Source organism: Castor canadensis, chromosome 14, assembly GCF_047511655.1.
Source record: "Castor canadensis chromosome 14, mCasCan1.hap1v2, whole genome shotgun sequence".
Taxonomy (NCBI): domain Eukaryota; kingdom Metazoa; phylum Chordata; class Mammalia; order Rodentia; family Castoridae; genus Castor; species Castor canadensis.
This window is the reverse complement of record NC_133399.1, coordinates 969,394-986,755: the sequence shown is the minus strand read 5'-3', so window position 1 is coordinate 986,755 and position 17,362 is coordinate 969,394. Positions and strand designations below refer to the sequence as shown.

At 64.5% G+C, this 17,362-nt stretch overlaps 2 protein-coding genes across 6 annotated transcripts in view; one reads left to right on the top strand and one right to left on the bottom strand.

Moving 5' to 3' along the window:
- The first annotated feature begins 4,765 nt into the window (after positions 1 to 4,765).
- On the top strand, positions 4,766 to 11,822 carry Comp (cartilage oligomeric matrix protein). Its single transcript, XM_074053396.1, has 19 exons — positions 4,766 to 4,863; positions 5,035 to 5,120; positions 5,319 to 5,370; positions 6,018 to 6,187; positions 6,752 to 6,889; positions 7,081 to 7,155; positions 7,233 to 7,391; positions 7,487 to 7,591; positions 7,688 to 7,795; positions 7,930 to 8,089; positions 8,660 to 8,778; positions 8,929 to 8,981; positions 9,078 to 9,259; positions 9,364 to 9,542; positions 9,650 to 9,698; positions 10,357 to 10,553; positions 10,997 to 11,169; positions 11,406 to 11,545; positions 11,628 to 11,822. Exons 1-19 carry the CDS (start codon positions 4,785 to 4,787, stop codon positions 11,672 to 11,674), a joined length of 2,271 nt encoding a protein of 756 aa, XP_073909497.1. The 5' UTR covers positions 4,766 to 4,784; the 3' UTR covers positions 11,675 to 11,822.
- Positions 11,823 to 12,106: 284 nt separating this feature from the next.
- The window catches only part of Crtc1 (CREB regulated transcription coactivator 1), a 43,739-nt gene continuing 38,483 nt past the window's right edge, over positions 12,107 to 17,362 (bottom strand). For 3 of the 5 annotated variants that reach the window (XM_074053608.1, XM_074053609.1, XM_074053611.1), the window contains 3 exons: positions 17,185 to 17,271; positions 16,552 to 16,732; positions 12,107 to 15,722 (listed from right to left, as the gene is read on the bottom strand). In XM_074053608.1, coding sequence (XP_073909709.1) covers positions 15,517 to 15,722; positions 16,552 to 16,732; positions 17,185 to 17,271 — 474 coding nt within the window. In that variant the 3' untranslated portion in view covers positions 12,107 to 15,516. The remainder of the gene's footprint in view (positions 15,723 to 16,551; positions 16,733 to 17,184; positions 17,272 to 17,362) is intronic. The other 2 variants (XM_074053610.1, XM_074053607.1) reach the window with 1 other exon arrangement.

The following is a 17,362-nucleotide window of genomic DNA, read 5'->3' as shown; positions in this document are numbered from 1 at the left end:
CCATCCCACCCATCCACCCACCCATCCACCCATCCACCCATCCACCCACCCATCCACCCATCCACCCACCCACCCATCCACCCACCCATCCATCCACCCATCCATCCATCCACCCATCCATCCATCCATCCATCCACCCATCCACCCATCCACCCATCCACCCACCCACCCACCCACCCACCCATCCACCCATCCACCCACCCACCCACCCACCCATCCACCCATCCACCCACCCACCCACCCACCCATCCACCCATCCACCCACCCACCCACCCACCCATCCACCCATCCACCCATCCATCCATCCATCCATCCACCCATCCACCCATCCACCCATCCACCCATCCCACCCACCAACCCACCCATCCATCCATCCATCCACCCACCCATCCACCCATCCACCCACCCACCCACCCACCCACCCACCCACCCACCCACCCATCCACCCACCCACCCATCCACCCATCCATCCATCCACCACCATCCATCCACCCATCCACCCATCCACCCATCCACCCACCCACCCACCCATCCACCCACCCATCACCCACCCACCCATCCACCCATCCCACCACCCACCCACCCACCCACCACCCACCACCACCCCCATCCACCCACCCACCCATCCACCCACCCACCCATCCACCCATCCACCCATCCACCCATCCACCCATCCACCCATCCACCCATCCACCCATCCACCCACCAACCCACCCATCCATCCATCCACCCATCCACCCATCCACCCATCCACCCATCCACCCATCCACCCACCAACCCACCCATCCACCCATCCACCCATCCACCCATCCACCCATCCACCCATCCACCCATCCACCCATCCACCCATCCACCCATCCACCCATCCACCCATCCACCCACCCACCCATCCACCCACCCACCCACCCACCCACCCACCCATCCACCCATCCACCCATCCACCCATCCACCCATCCACCCATCCACCCATCCACCCACCCACCCACCCATCCACCCATCCACCCACCCATCCACCCATCCACCCATCCACCCACCCACCCACCCACCCACCCATCCACCCATCCACCCATCCACCCATCCACCCACCCACCCACCCACCCACCCATCCACCCATCCACCCATCCATCCACCCACCCATCCATCCACCCATCCACCCACCCACCCACCCACCCATCCATCCACCCATCCATCCATCCATCCACCCACCCACCCATCCACCCATCCACCCATCCATCCATCCACCCATCCATCCATCCATCCACCCATCCATCCATCCACCCATCCACCCATCCATCCATCCACCCATCCACCCATCCATCCATCCACCCATCCATCCATCCATCCACCCATCCATCCACCCACCCATCCACCCGTCCACCCACCCATCATGGCCCTGCCATGCCCGTGGTGCTCACCTGTACGGGTTGAGCATTAATGTCCCCTGCAGAGTGGCACCTGCACCTCCATTTGCTGCAGCCCAGCGTGCCCTTGGCTGTGTCACCGGTGCTCCCTGCAGCTGTCAGCACCTGTGCACTGTCAAGGTGACAGAAGTCAGGTCTGTGCAGTGTCTCAGTGGCTTTCACGCAGTCCTTGCTGGGTGCACAGTTGGTGGCTTGCCCTGCTGCCGTCTGTCTGGGTTGTCCCCGTCCTATAGCCTCCTCCCTGCTGGGCAGCGGCCAGGCGGTGACCACAGCGCCTGTGCGGAACAAGGGTGGCCTGTGCAGCAGGCGGGACAGGACAGGACGGGACAGGCGAGGCCGGTGACGCCCTTGCCCACCGCGCCACCACCCAGACTGGAGCCCCAGACGCAGGGATCAGGGTCTGTCCTGTGGCTCAGGTCTGCATGTCAGCATTCAGTGTCCCCAAGTGGGGGTCCCACACCCAGCGTGGGCTGTGCACTCAGCACGGTCGTCCCAGAAATGCTCCCGTGTTCACGTTGAGGAACTTCTAGAAAACGTGCAGCGCTGGCCAGCACGGTGGCCTCACCTGGGACCCCCTGTCACCTCCCCCCCCCAAAAAATCACTAAAACATTTCCTGTGAAAGAGATTGCTGTGCCATTGCTTCAAGTCCGCGGACAGCCCCGAGAGGTGGAGAAGTTCAGAGCGGAATAAACTCTGGAAGGTCGAGGAAACTGAGGCACAGAGAGGCTAAGCAACTTGCTTCAAGTCACACAGCAGAGCCAGGACTGAACTCTAGCCTTGGGTATCTGAATACAGAAGGGCGCCCTGCTGTGCCTTTGGTTTTTTCTTCCACGAGCCTTTTTTTTTTTTTTTGAGACGGGGTCTTGCAAACTGTTTGCCGGAGCCGCCTCCTCATCTCAACCTCCAGAGTCGCCGGGATTACAGCCGTGAGCTGCTGTGCTCAGCTCTCTTTTTCCTTACTCAGAGAGGAGCCTGAGAGGCAATGGGGACGGGGCCAAGGTAAAAGGAAGAGGGGAGGATCACAACAAGTCCCTGTGTGTTTGTCCCCTTCCGGGGTCACTTAGACCCCACCCTCCCCCTGCTCTTGCTTTCTCTTGCTGAGTGAAGTCAGCCGGGCTGGCCTGATGAGTTCCCCAGCGCGGTGCCTGCGGCCGGAGCCGCCCAGGCCGGCGCTGCTCTGGAACATACTTTCCCCTGTGTTCACCCGGCGGGCGGCGGCCAGGGCGGCCCCCGGGGCCCCATCAGGCGGGCACCGGCCCCTCTGCCCAGCCTGGCCCCGCTCCTGGAACCACTGGGCCTGGCGTGGCGGGAAGGGGACTGGCTGGGGACACCGGCCAGGTGGTGCGGGAGCCATGGAGGCCTCCCAGCTAATGAGGGGCTCGGCTTAGGGGAGGAGGAGGAGGAAGAGAAGGCCTTGCTTCTTCACCCGTAATCCCGGCTGGGTGACCTCGGGCCATCTGTGTCCTCTCTGGACACGCGGTTCGAGCCTCAAAGCCCGTATTGCACACTCAGACCGACGGCGGAGTGGCAAGGCTGCTCATTTGGTCCCCTCAAAGGTCATCGTTCTTGATGAGGGGACAGAGACACAGAGAGGTTAAGCTACTTGCCTTTGGTCACACAGCAAGGCCACGCTCAGAGGACATTTGCACCGAAGCAGCCAAAAAGTCTGTGCTCCCTGCTGTATTGGTGACTCTGACTGACAACTGTGTGGCATTAATTATAAGATAAGGTAGCAATGTCACCAGATAGTCGGGTGCCCAGGGTCAGGGCTGGGCTGGGGTCAGCCAGTCCCCATCTTTTCTGCCAGGGTCCCATGGCGTGGGCACAGCGGCAGGGGTACGGAGAGGGCAGTACAAAGTCCCCTATGGGGAGAGGCCAGTGTGTGGTGGCCAGGACGGGTTTCAGGACCGGTGTGATCCAGGAGGCAGGGGTGAGATGACAAGGATCCCCTGGGTCTGTCGTCTGAGCCACCAACTGGGACCCCCTCAAGACCTCTGCTCCTGGGGGCCCCCTCAGCCTGGACGCCCTTCCCTGAGTCTCCCCATGACCCGGCCACTGCTGGGACCACGTCCATGTGTGCTGGCCCAGCACGGGTCCAGCCGAGCAGTGGTTTTCCTGAAAATTCCAGGGCCGGCCGGGAACGGCCCCCAGGTGCGCCGGGTGCCAAGGCAAACAGGAGGTGAGCTCATGGCGGGAGCTGTGGGGCGAGGGGGGTGGCATGGCCTTTGCCAAAAATGCCTGGGCTGTGCCCGCTTGCTCCCACCCAGCCTTCTCCTCCCCACTCACCCTCTGTGGCTCCCTATTGCCCTCGGAATTCAGCAGTGTCCAGCGCACATTTGCTGAATAACCAAACGACCTCAGCCCCAAGCAACCCAGATTCCCCCGCACAGGAACCACCCTCACCTTCCCCCCTGATTTTCCTTTAGCCTTGCTGCCTCCTCCAGGAAGCTCTCGGGGACTTCTCCATTGCCTTCGGGGAGAACAGGCTTCACTCTGCTCCTTTCGGTGTCCTTTGGCCATCACTTCTCCTGGCGGGGCCTCAGTTTCTCCCTGTAGAACACAGGCTGAAGCGATGAGAAGGTGGGATGGAGAGGGTTAACTGGCTCCAGGAGGCCAAGGTGTTTTGTAGCTGGAGAGTGCGGCTGGCCAGGGGAGGAGGTTTCCCGATCAGCAGTCATTTTATTTTTATTACAGGCTGTTCCCACAGCGGCTGGACAGCAGCTCGGAAGGTCTGGCGCAGCTGGGGACAAACAGAGCCCCCGGCTGCCCCTGGGACCTCCGCCCTCCTCTCTGGGGGGGCTCCCGCTCCCACCCATCGCACAGACTGGGAAAACGAATTGCTGGGGGGGCCACCATCCACTAGTGGGAGGGGGGGACACCCACCAAGGGAGTCCCTTGCTTTCCTCCCGGAACAGGACCTGGCCAGGGTCACCTTTAGTCACCAGTAGCAATCATCACCACCTTAACTGTGCAGTGGGGACACTGAGGCGCAGGGATATAGATGGCATCTGCTTGGCAAATTGAGTTTGGGGGGGCTGACATCCTGACGCAAAGTGGGTGCCAACCTTTCAGGTGTGAGGCGAGAGGACAGGGACACACTGTGGCACTAGAGTGTCTGTTGGGGGCATCGGTGGTCCCAGCTGACACCTCCTCCTTGTCCTCCCTCTCCACAGACCCCCCTCCAGGACTCAGTTTCCCCCCCACCATGTCCTGATCCAGTCAGAGCCCAGCGCCTTCTGTTTACCTTGTGGCTGGAGCTGGGCAGGGCGCGGTGGGCCGTCCCCGTCCCGTCCCTGTCCCGGGCATAAATAGGAGGCCGGCCTGGCCTCGTGGCCAGCAGAAAGCAGCAGTGTCCCACAGCCATGGCCCGCGCCGCAGCCCGCCTTCTCCTGCTGGCCCTGGCCACCCTGGGAGCATGGGGACAGGGACAGGCCCCTCTGGGTAAGCTGTGTGCCCCCAGAGACGGGGGTCCCCTCCTTGGGGCTGGGGGAAAAGCAGACCGTGGGATCCAGGCTGGAGAAGCCGGGGATTCAAGGGGAAGGGTGGGTGGTGTGGGGGAGCCCCCTGTCCCTGCCTCGCCCCAGCCCCACAGTGACAACCCTGTCCACGCAGGCGGAGACCTGGCCCCCCAGATGTTGCGTCAGCTGCAGGAGACCAACGCGGCCCTGCAGGACGTGCGTGAGCTGCTGCGGCAGCAGGTGCGGGGCTGGGGACAAGGAACCGAGAAGGGGACCGCGGAGAAAGGGACGGGGGCTCCTGTGGAGGGAGGGGGAGGGGGGAGGGGGAAGAGGGGAGGGGGGGAGGGAGTCGTGAGACCCAAGAGAGAGGGTCTGAGGACAGTGGGAGCTCTGAGGACTGGGAAAGTGACCCCTTCTCTGTCCCCACTCCCCACGCAGGTCAGGGAGATCACGTTCCTGAAAAACACGGTGATGGAATGTGACGCGTGCGGTGAGCGGGACGGTGCGGGCGGGACACTGGGGACCCGGAGGCCAGAGCGAGGGAAAGCGGGGAGAAAGAGGCAGAGGAGGAGAAAGTGGGGCAGGAGGACAAGGGCCACGCGAGACGTGCAGGGCCACGCGGCGGGGACCTGGCAGGAGGCGGACAGGAGAGAGGAAGGGGCGGGAGCGCAGAGCGAGTGCGTGTCGCCACGCCCACCCGGGGCGTGGCTCGATCTGACCCCGCCCACAGGGCGTGTCCGAGATGGAGCCTCTCCCAATATGGGTGTGTCCATGGCAGGCTCCGCCCCCCCCCTGGGCGTGTCCAAGACGGAACCGGCCCCCAGCCGTCCCAGCGCGCTTCTGATAGCTCCGCCCCAGGGGCGTAGCTACAATGGGATACCCACCAACCAAGTGTTGTCCTGGCAGGCTCCGCCCTTCCCCGGGGGCGTGCCCATGAAAGGACCCGTCACCAATCCCAAGCGCGCTTTTGACAGCCCCGCCCCCAGGGGCGTGGTCCTGACTGGCTCCGCCCCCAGAGGATCTGCTCCTAACCTCAGCACGGTCTTGGAAAAAGCTCCGCCTCCAGGGAGGTGTGGTCTTGGGTGGCTCCACCCCCATGAGGGCGTGGTCTCGACCGTCTCCGCCCCGCCCGTTCAGGGATGCAGCCTGCGCGCACTCCAGGCCTGAGCGTGCGGCCGCTCCCGCTCTGCGCGCCGGACTCGTGCTTCCCCGGCGTGGCCTGCACCGACACGGCCGGCGGCGCGCGCTGCGGCCCCTGCCCCGCGGGCTTCACGGGCAACGGCTCGCACTGCACCGACGTTAATGAGGTGCGCGGGCTCCCGACCCCTCCCACCCCCACCAACACCCTCCCTCCTCCACCCCGATCGCCCACTGGGGACACTTTCTCAGGAGAGCCCCCCACCACCGGGGGCGCAAACACAGATCACCTCCCCACCGCCCCGGGGGCGCCCACCCAGGCCACCCCGGTCACCAGCCGCCCTGACCACTCCTTCCATCACCGCGGGGGGTGGTCCGGCCCAAGGGCCGTCCTCACCGCAGGGGACCTCCCGCCCCGATCTCCCTTCCACCTCCGAGGGGCGTCCACCCGGACGGCAGGACCACCGCAGGGCGCGCACACCGCGGCGACCATTCCCTCCCTCCGCTGGGGATAACCGCTCCTCCAATCCCCTTCCCCGCCTATGAGGGGCCAGCCTGGTCCTCCTGGCGCGCCCCTGTCCTTGCCTGGTCACCTCCACCCCCATCAAGGCAAAGTCACATGTGACACCTGGGACCTCAGCCTCCATCCAAGGGTTCGCTGATGATGGCTTTTAGCTTTCCAAATCGGGACCACCCTGGGGTCCTCTGACCCTCCGTGGTCCTTTGTCCCCCAGTGCAACGCCCACCCCTGCTTCCCCCGCGTCCGCTGCATCAATACCAGCCCGGGCTTCCGCTGCGAGGCCTGTCCACCGGGGTACAGCGGTCCCCCCCACGAGGGCGTGGGGCTGGCCTTCGCCAAGGCCAACAAGCAGGTGAGGGGCGTGGGGTCCCACCTTTGCAGCCCAAGGGAGGTTTAGGGGGGGTTATTTTGTTCTGCAGCTGGGGGAAGGACACACCTGTGATCAGGGCTCCCAGGGCAAGGGTGGAGGGAGTGGAGGAGGGGCAAAGAGAGTGACAAGTAGTAGCGCCTGTCGGTGACCTGTGCATCCCCACCCCCTTCCAGGTTTGCAATGACATTAACGAGTGCGAGACCGGGCAGCATAACTGCGTCCCCAACTCCGTGTGCATCAACACCCGGGTAGGCTGGCAAGGGTGGGTCGGGGCCACCGGGTCATCAGTGGTCAGCTGTCACTGACCACCCCGACCTGGGTGCAGGGCTCCTTCCAGTGTGGCCCCTGCCAGCCTGGCTTCGTGGGTGACCAGGCCTCTGGCTGCCAGCCCCGTGCCCAGCGCTTCTGTCCCGATGGGTCCCCCAGCCCGTGCCATGAGAAGGCTGACTGTGTCCTGGAGCGCGATGGCTCGCGGTCCTGCGTGGTGAGTGGGGGCGCACAGGGCAGGCGGGGCCGAGGGACTGAGGGATTGAGTGCGGGGGACAGCCACTCGGGGTATCCACTGACTCCCCCTTGCAGTGTGCCGTGGGCTGGGCTGGCAACGGGCTCATCTGCGGCCGCGACACCGACCTGGACGGGTTCCCAGATGAGAAGCTGCGCTGTTCAGAACTCCAGTGCCGCAAGGTGGGCGGGGCCCTAGAGGGGGCGGAGCCTGGGTGCCGTGGGCGTTGTCACTAGACCACGCCCCCTTATGTCCACCGTGCCCGCCCCCCCTTTCAGGATAACTGCGTGACAGTGCCTAACTCAGGGCAGGAGGACGTGGACCGGGATGGCATCGGAGATGCCTGCGACCCCGATGCGGATGGAGATGGGGTCCCCAATGAGCAGGTGGGATGGGTGTGGCTTGGGTAATCAAAGCAAGGGGTTCACTGCAGAGGAGAGGGGACCCCAGAGACAGCAGGTCTGGGAAGTGACCTTTGCCTTTCCCAGCCTGACTCCCCTAATTTGGCACTGGCCCCCAGGACAACTGCCTGCTGGTACGCAACCCAGACCAGCGCAACTCTGACAATGACAAGTGGGGTGATGCATGTGACAACTGCCGGTCCCAGAAGAATGACGATCAGAAGGACACAGACCGGGACGGCCGGGGCGATGCCTGTGATGATGACATTGATGATGATCGTAAGTATGGTTGGGAAGGGGGGGCAGTAGGAACCACAGTGGGGGACACGCCTGGACTATGAGCTGTGCTGGGTGAGGGGAGAAGCCAAGCCGTCCTCAAAGGTGGTGGTGGAGGACAGGGGAGGGACATTTGGAGGCTGGGAGGCGGTCCCTGTGTCAGATGCCACCTTCCAGGAATGTGCCACTTTTACAGGTGGACACAGAGGGACGTTCCCAGGGTTCCCAGGTTAGCTGCCCTTGGTGGGGATAGCCACCTCTCCTCACTGGGTAGCCATTCTTTGTGTTCCCCTGTCCCATGCTAGCCTCCTGCCCCGGCCCAGGCCCAATCTCTTTTTTTTTTTCTTTGTTTGCAGTACGGGGGTTTGAACTCAGAGCCTACACCTTGAGCCACTCCACCAGTCCTTTTGTGTGACAGTTATTTTAGAGATAGGGTCTCGGGAATTATTTGCCTGGGGCTGGCTTCAAACCACGATCCTCCTGATCTCTGCCTCCTGAGTAGCTAGGATTACAGGCGTGAGCCACCAGAGCCCAGCCCAGCCCCACTCAGGGTCCTGTCTTGTCCCTCTGCAGGGATCCGAAACACAGTGGACAACTGTCCCAGGGTGCCCAACTCAGACCAGAAGGACAGTGATGGTGACGGTGTAGGGGATGTATGTGATAACTGTCCCCAGAAGGACAATCCGGACCAGGTGAGGGCAGCCAGACCACCTCCCGGTCAGCTCCAGGCTGGTCCCCATCCTGCTGCTTGGGGCAGGGTCTCATTGGGTCACGGGGTCGTTGGCTGTGGGGCTGGGGGTGGGCGGGAGACTCTTGAGTCCCTCTGTCCTGACCCCATCCAGATGGACGTGGACCATGACTTCGTGGGAGATGCGTGTGACAGCGACCAAGACAAGTAAGAAGGCCACGTGGGGTGGGTGGGTGGCTGGATAGCCCCTGAGTATGACTTTTCTGAGTACCTCATTGTCTCTGTCCCATCTGCCCACTGTAGGGATGGGGACGGACACCAGGACTCTCGGGACAACTGTCCTACAGTGCCTAACAGTGCCCAGCAGGACTCGGACGATGACGGGCAGGGCGATGCCTGTGATGACGACGACGACAATGATGGAGTCCCTGATAGCCGGGACAACTGCCGCCTGGTGCCCAACCCTGACCAGAAGGATGCAGACAGTACGGGGGCGGGGCCTGTGCACGGGAGGCGTGGTCATCTGTTGGGGTGGGCGGGACCAGCAGCTGGGTGGGCGGGGCCTGGAGCTGAACCTACCTCCTGTCAGGGGACGGCGTGGGCGACGCATGCCAGGGTGACTTCGATGCTGACAAGGTGGTGGACAAGATTGACGTGTGTCCAGAGAACGCCGAGGTCACCCTCACTGATTTCCGGGCCTTCCAGACAGTGGTGCTGGACCCGGAGGGTGACGCACAGATTGACCCCAACTGGGTGGTGCTCAATCAGGTGGGGCAAGTCCCAGGGGACAGTTCGGGGAGCTCCGGACCCCCACAACAGCCCAGGCCCCCATATGCACTTGGGGCCTGACGCCCTTCTTCCCTTGACCTCATCAGGGCATGGAGATCGTGCAGACGATGAACAGTGACCCGGGCCTGGCTGTGGGTGAGACAGCAGCGCTGCGCAGGGAGGGGATGGGGGCGTGGCTTTAGGGGCGTGGCCTGGAGGGTGGGGCTGTCACGGTTGCCATGGAGGATGGGGGCTCAGGGGCGTGGTTAAGAAGGGGCGTGGCCGTGGTTGGGTGGGACCATGAGGGTTGGCCATATGGAACCTGCATTCAGCGGCATGTGGTTCTAGGCTCTGAAGGGGGCGTGACCAGTGAGGGGCGTGGCCTTGCAGAAGTGACTATGAATGGGTGGGTCTGGAGCAGGAGGGGCCTAGAGTCTGGAGAGGCGTGGCCTGGAGGGCAGCCCTGCCATGGGGGGGTGGGGCTTGGGCGTGGCCAACAGGGGCGTGGCCATGATTGGGTGGGACCATGAGGATTGGCCAGATGGAATGTAGTTTCAGGGACAGGTGGTTCTGGGCTCTGGAGGGGGCGTGGCCATCGAGGGGCGTGGTCGCACAGGGTGGGTCATGGATTGGCTGGGTGGGTTTAGGCCTAGGAGGGCGGAGCCAGGTGGGGCTGGGGGCGTGGTCTGGGTCCCAAAGCAGGGGTGCGTTGGGTGCCGGCGGAACCTAGACCTGGCTGGCTCCCGCCTGGGCTCCCATGGGGTCAGGGGCCAGCCTGGCCTTCGCAAGCCCATTCCTCCCTCCCCCTGTGCAGGTTACACGGCATTCAATGGCGTGGACTTCGAGGGCACGTTCCACGTGAACACGGCCACGGATGACGACTATGCCGGCTTCATCTTCGGCTACCAGGACAGCTCGAGCTTCTACGTGGTCATGTGGAAGCAGATGGAGCAGACATACTGGCAGGCCAACCCCTTCCGTGCAGTGGCCGAGCCTGGCATCCAGCTCAAGGTCCCCACGTCCTCCACGGACCCCAAAGCCCTCATCCCACCTGTTGCCAGGGCCCCAAATCCTTCCATCCCCCCACAAGCCCTGGAACATTCTCCCAGGGCCCCCAACCTTCCTTTGGGTCCCTAAAACCACTTCCAGAGCCCCCGGTGCATCCTATAGACCCCGTAGCCCCAGTCTATCACCGAAGCCCCCCAGAAAGTCCCCACCGATCCCACAGACACCCCAAACCTACAGGCCACAAGATCCTTCAACCTCCAACCTGTCCACAGACTCACAAATCCTCTTCCGAACCCCCAAACCACCATTGCCCCCCCACAACCCATCCAGGAGCCCCCATGTGGCCCCCGGGAAGGCTTCCTTGTGGGTGTCCTCTCCCGCCCTCCAGGCGGGGCTCGGCTGCCCTGCGGGGTGTCTGAGCCCCTCTTTTCCCTGGGCGACGGCAGGCCGTGAAGTCCTCCACGGGCCCCGGAGAGCAGCTGCGGAACGCACTGTGGCACACGGGCGACACGGCGTCCCAGGTGCGGCTGCTGTGGAAGGACCCCCGCAACGTGGGCTGGAAGGACAAGACGTCTTACCGCTGGTTCCTGCAGCACCGGCCCCAAGTGGGCTACATCAGGTCGGGACACTGCTGGCCCAGCTCCAGGACGCGAGGGTCCCTGGTCCCCCATCCGTAAGGCGGACCCAGCACGGGGGGGGCCTCCAGTTAGAAGATGACCCCCTTTCGGTGCTGCCGTGTGCGGCCGGGGAGGGCTCTGTGTCTTGGGGAACTGAGGCCCAAGTGCCAGAGAGTGGGGGCCAGGCAGAAGGACCCTCTTCCTTTGAGGTGGGGTTCACCGTCTCCCCCTCCTGCAGGGTGCGGTTTTACGAGGGCCCCGAGCTGGTGGCTGACAGCAATGTGGTCCTGGACACGACCATGCGTGGTGGACGGCTGGGTGTCTTCTGCTTTTCCCAGGAAAATATCATCTGGGCTAACCTGCGTTACCGCTGCAATGGTGAGGGGGACAGGGGACGCTGGCGGGTGGTGGCCTGTCCTCCGTGGTCCTCCTGCCTCTCACCTGCCGCCTCTCTCTGCAGACACCATCCCCGAGGACTACGAGGCCCAGCGGCTACAGCGGGTCTAGAGACCCCCGTGTGGGGACCCACGGGTGACAGGCGATGGCGTTCCTTTCCATTTGCTGGCCTCAAGGGGCGGCCAGCCTGGGAGGGGGACACAGGAGCGGGGACAGAATGGCAAATAAAGTGTGTGTGGGGGGGACTGGCCGGCTGTGGTCTCTGCTGCAGGGAGATGGTGTGGACGGGTCCAGGGGGCCAGCGGTGGTTTGGGGACATTTCTGTCTGCCGCTGTGGTGTCTGTCTTTCACGAAGCCCCCCAGGAGTCTGGGGCGGGGGAGGCTGGTGTGTTGGTTGCCCCGTTTTTGAGGATCCCCTGGGAGTGTGTGAGAGGCTCAGGCCAGCTTAGGGACCGTCCTTGGGGGGGGCCAGGTGTCCCTGTCACCATCACCATGTCATCCCTGAGGGAGGAAGGGTTGGAGGAAGGAGGAAGAGGCAAAGGAAAACATTGGATTTTTATTACATTTCATTACAAAGGGCCAGAGGTACAAACACAAGCGTCCTCTCCAGAGGGCAGGACGGGCGCCCAGTGTGTGCCCCAAGCCACCGCCCGCCCGCCAGACCTCCCGCCACGGCGCCCGCACGCCCGGGACCTCGCGTGGTGTGTACATGCTGGGGACAGAGCCGGGGACGCGGAGGACACAGGCGGGGCAGGGCTCGGGGAAGGCGGGTTTGCATATATGAAAGGTGCCGGCCCAGCCAAAGGACAGCTTCCTCCCGGGGCCGAGGTGGGGTCTGCAGCCCCGGGTGCCAGAGCTCTGTCCCCAGCTGTGCTATGGTCGGAAGTGACAGGCTAGGCTGAGCAGGGGTCGCCCCTAAATTCCAGAGCCCTGCTAGAAGGGGCACCCCGACCCCAACCCAAAGCACATGGACCTGTCTCCCAGGAAGGGGACGAGGGGGAGGCGGGCAGCGCCGGCAGCCAGCACCATTGCGTGGTCCAGCCCCACCCCACCTGCCCAGGAGGAGCCTGGAGCCCAGAGACCTGCAGGAGGGGAAACTGAGGCCCAGGTCACATGGGGCTCACTTCCTGACTCCGTGCTCTCGGGGGAGCCCAGCACCCCATCCCGGGGGTGGAGATCACTCCGTGTCTTGCCCCTAGGGAGAGCGGCAGACACTTGTGCCACACCAAGGGCTGTGTCTGACCCCGGCCTGAAGGAGGAACGTCCCAGGGGCCCTGAGTCACACACCATGACACCCCTGAAGGGAGTGGGGGAGTCAAGAACAGAGATTAAAAGCGGGGGACCCAGGAGCTGAAGAGAACGGGGGTTAAAAGAAACCCACTGCCCCTAATCCCGGGCGGGCCTCAGGGCCGTGCAAGGGACCGTGGCCTCCCCAGCTCTTCAGGTCCTGGCAGGCACGGTCCCCTCACCCCCCACGGAGGACCCCTGGGCTGCATCAGGACCCACGGGGAACAGTGGAGCTTCGGCTCTCTTGGGGGTGCAGAGGACCCCCCTAATACCACCCAGCCTCGCCCCACCAGCCTGTGCCCGGGGACACCCGGCCATCTTTGGAAATGAAGAAAACTCAGGATACAGGGGGAGTGGGCGCCAGGGCCCGCTAGGGATGGGCATGACACACTTTCCCCACTCCCTGAGGGTCCCCCGACCTCCACGGTGGCCTTTCTTTTCACCTGCTCCTGACCCAGGGTACCAGGCCACCACCCTTGCTTTCCGGGCTGTGCCCAGTGACACGGGTGCCTCGCTGAGGGCCTCCTGGCTACCGGCTGAGCAGCCTCAAGGGCACCGGGCCACCCTGAGGCTATCAGGCCGAACACCCCTGCAGCAGAAGCCAGAACTCACTCCCCACAGCACCAGCCCCACAGCAGGCAGCAGGACAGAGGGACAGGGAGGGCAGCGGAGCCACGGGAGCACGGGGCTTGCAGGGGGAGGGTAAACTGAGGCAGGGACGTAGTGTTCTTCGGAGCACCGTCTTGCTTCTGTCCCAGGGGAAAGGCTCGTGTAACCGAGGGGCCTGGCCAAAGCCACAGGACACGGGTTCGGGGTGGGCTGGGGAGGGGGGACCGGCCTGGCCCGGCCGCGGAGGACGCAGGCGGTGGGTTTATGTACACACGGCAGGGGACCCGGCCGCGGTTTCCGTACTGAGATCGCAGTAGCTTCACGTGACAAAGCAAAGTGCAGAGTCCCTCGCACTTGTCTTGCTTCACAAAGTCTTGGCAATCCAGGAGAAGGTTGTAGAGAAGTAGTGACACCTCAAAAACTGAAAAGGACCCTCAAAGTGTCCGGCCACAGGCCCCAGGAGGCCGGTCCAGGACCAGAGGGGCATGGACCCTTCTAGAACACGGGGACGCCTGGCCAGTGGCTCCTGGCTCGGTCCCCGGGGAATCGGCCGGGCCCTGCACCCGCTCGGGGAGCGCTGCTGGCATCTGTCCGAGTCTCCTCAGAAGAGAAACTTCTGATGGCTGTGACACACGTGCAATGTCACCCGCCCCCTGGCCACAAGCCCGGGACAGGTGGAGGGCAAAGCCCCTCCTGGCCTGTCCCCTCCCGCCCGCCTGAGCGGAGCGTCGGGAAGAACGGTGGCCGTGGTGGCCGCGCAGCGGGGAGGGGACTGGCGGGGTCCTCGCGGGGTCCCCGGCGCCTTGTCTGAGAACTGCATCCGGCTTGACTGTGATTTTATTATTAAGGCCATGTTTTAAAAGTTCTACATACGCGTCCGACGGCGATCGAACCGTGCTATGTACACGTAGGTTTTTTGTTTCTTAAATGATTAAAAAAAAAACCCCAAAAGTCCCCACTGTGCTCTCAGCCTCCACCACGACATCAGGCGGGCCTGAGACCTTGGGCGGGTGGCTGGACAGATGGACGCCGTGGTCCCCAGCCTAAAATGAAGGACGGTGGCCGGGGAGGGGAAGCGATCTCATGCAAGTGGCCACCTGGCCACTTGGGGAAGGACAAGGAGGGAGGATCCGACCCGGCAACCGAGGACAAAGGCTCCCGAGACCCCGGTAGTGGTGGCAGCCGTGACACCAGAAGGAAACGCACCAAGCCGGGGCGCCAGCCCTGCCGGCGGAGGCGCACAGGTGCAACCGGGGCGTGCGGGGGCAGCTTGCGACCCCACAGGGGACACGGGGGACACAGGGTCCCCCGCCCACCCAGGACTAGCAGGTGCCACACAGCCGGCGGACAGGGCACCCCACAGATCCTCCAAAACACCCGACACGGCAGAGGTGTCGCCAGCCCTAAGGAGACCCTGTGGCCGCTGTGGGCTTCCGCCCAGTCCCCCGCTGGGCCCCCAGCCCCGACGTGGCTCCCTTCCTTCCAGGACAACCTGGGGACAAGCTACAAAGCCTGGGCGCGTGGCTCGGCCTGTGCCTTTCCAGCCACGGTTCCAGTTAGCGTACAAAACGGGAAATGGGGACCTGGGGACTAGAAGGTCATGCTCTCAGACAGGCGGCGGCTGCAGGACTGGGCTTCTCGTCTCAAAACGAAAACGTGAAAAAGAAACCGGAGAAGGACAGAGCGGTGCCAGATCCCGGTCACCTCCCACAGCGGGGGGACGGGGCCGATCGCCGCTGTCACCTCTGCGCCTCCCCGTCCGCCCGGGCAGGGGACCTCGCTCTCATGCCTGGCCATGGCCGGGTGGCTGGGGATGAAGAAAGGCAGTGAGAGCTGAACAGTCGCTGCACCTCACGCGCTGGGCGCCCGGCCCGGCCAGGGCAGCGGACCGCGCGGCTTTGGCGGAGGGGGACAACCGGGGACGGGCTGGCGGCGGCAAGCTCAAATCACAGGCTCGGCCGTTGGCGAGGGGCGGACGGAGCGCGGCCGTCCCCGGGCTGGGGACACGCCGTCGGGGACCACGGACCGGCCACGGTGTGCCGGGAGGACGGGGCCGCTCACAGCCGGTCCATCCGGAAGGTGTCCTCTGTGGCCGGGTCGGCTAGGACCATGTCGGGGTCATTAAGCATGTGCAGTCCGTCCAGGGTCAGGGGGTCGATTTTGAGCTCGTCCAGGGGGAACTGGTTGTCAGAGTCAAAGTCGCTGACCCCGGCCAGGCTGCTGGTCAGTTCTTTAGAGAGGCTGGGGGGGGACTCTCCTGTCACTGGGGGAGAGGTGGGGACAAATGGCACGGGTTAAGCCTGACCTCTGTGGCTCCAGACACAGGGTCTCCACTGTCCCCGGCAGGGCAAGCAGCCGGGCCCCCATCCTGTCCTCTGGGGGACGTGCTGGCTGGCTGTCACAACGGGGAGGACGCAGTGGGTGGAGGCCACGGACGCTGCCCGGCACTGTCCAGTACCAGCACGGTCCCACCCTAAAGAACCGCCGGGCACCGGAAGCCAGGAGCGCCAAGGTCAAGGCCAGCACTGACCTGGTGGAACAAGGCCACTCCTTTGTCGGCTGGGACAAGTGTGGGGGCCGCAAACGAGGAGGGGGCCTCACTGTGGGGACCCCGCTCCCCCCTCTCCTGCCACGTGGCCTTTGGGTCAGTCTGCAGACCTGGGAAGGGGATCGGAAAGGTGTCTTTCTGAGCAATCGAGAGGGTGACTCCTGAGTAGGTGGCTGTCGCTGGCCATGCGTGAACATGGACCCTGGCAGGGGTGGCCCCACCCAGTAGCTCTGGCTCAGAAGTGGCTTGGAAGGAAAAGCCGGAGCCTTCAGGGGGCTTGGCGGAGACACAGGGCGGCCCCTGGACAGTCCAGCCGCAGGGACTTTGTCAGGTGTGCTGCACACGACAGGCCTGGCCTGACCCCTGGGCTTGGTCTGCTAAGGCCACACAGGAAGCCGACGGCTGGGCAAGTGACCAGCCTCGGGAAAGCCCAGGGTGTGGACACCCGCGTCGGGGTCCAGACGTCCCCCTGGCCCCTGGGGGACGCAGGGTCCCAGCTCAGCCCTGGCGCAGCGTCCCCGGCAGGGCCGGGTCCCTGGCTCACCTGTGAGGATGATGTTTGGGATGCCGCCGTGGCTGGCGTAGCCGAGCTGCGGGGCGTCCTGCAGGCTCCCGTGGCTGCCCGAGAGGCCCATCATGGCGGCCTGTGAGTAGTTGAGTGTGGAGCCCGGGCTGTAGAGGCTGCCGGAGCTCATGGCGCTCTCCATCATGTTGAACTGCTCCAGCTGCGGGGGACGGGTGGACGTGAGGACCCTGGGGGCCCCGGCCGAGCACGCAGCCCCAGCCCTGCCCGCCCCCCCACAAGGTGCAATGGACGGATGGACAGATGGATGGACGGATGACAGGTGTGTGGCCAGCTCCAGGCCACAGCCGACCCCTCCCGGGCCGATCTGCTCACACAGCCAGCGCCACCTCCCAAGGGCGCCCGGGTGCCCGGCCCTGCCCGGGGCCCAGGCCTCTGCTCTTGAAGTCCATCTGCCGCTGGCCACCGAAGCCGAGGGGGGCAAAGTCAAGCCACCCACACGGGGACCTTGGGCTCTGCCGTCCAAGGACAGAACGGGGCAAGGCCGAGTGTGGGCGGGGGCTTGGGGTGCGAGTGGCCCTGGCCCACACGGCCTGGCTCTGGCGAGTGACCGCTGTGGGCGCCGGGTGGCCGGTGGCCTGTGCGCCCGCTCACCTGGTGGGACAGTGCGTTAGCCTGCCTGGCCGCCATCTGCCGCTCATAGTACGGGTCCCCAAACACGCTGCCCAGAGTGGAGGTGTGCTGCAGACAGAAAAAGGCCGCTGTGGCCACAGCCGGGGATCGGCAGGGCTGCGAGTGGCCCGGCTGGCCGGGACCCAGGCCCCTGGAGGAT

What these genes read in the sequence shown, in the direction of transcription:
- Comp (XM_074053396.1), top strand. Translation starts at nt 4,785, where the DNA reads ATGGCCCGCGCCGCAGCCCGCCTTCTCCTGCTGGCCCTGGCCACCCTG. An exon ending in CAGAACTCCAGTGCCGCAAG is followed by an intron (nt 7,592 to 7,687) that starts GTGGGCGGGGCC and finishes CCCCCCTTTCAG; the next exon opens with GATAACTGCGTGACAGTGCC. An exon ending in CCCCAAGTGGGCTACATCAG is followed by an intron (nt 11,170 to 11,405) that starts GTCGGGACACTG and finishes CCCCTCCTGCAG; the next exon opens with GGTGCGGTTTTACGAGGGCC.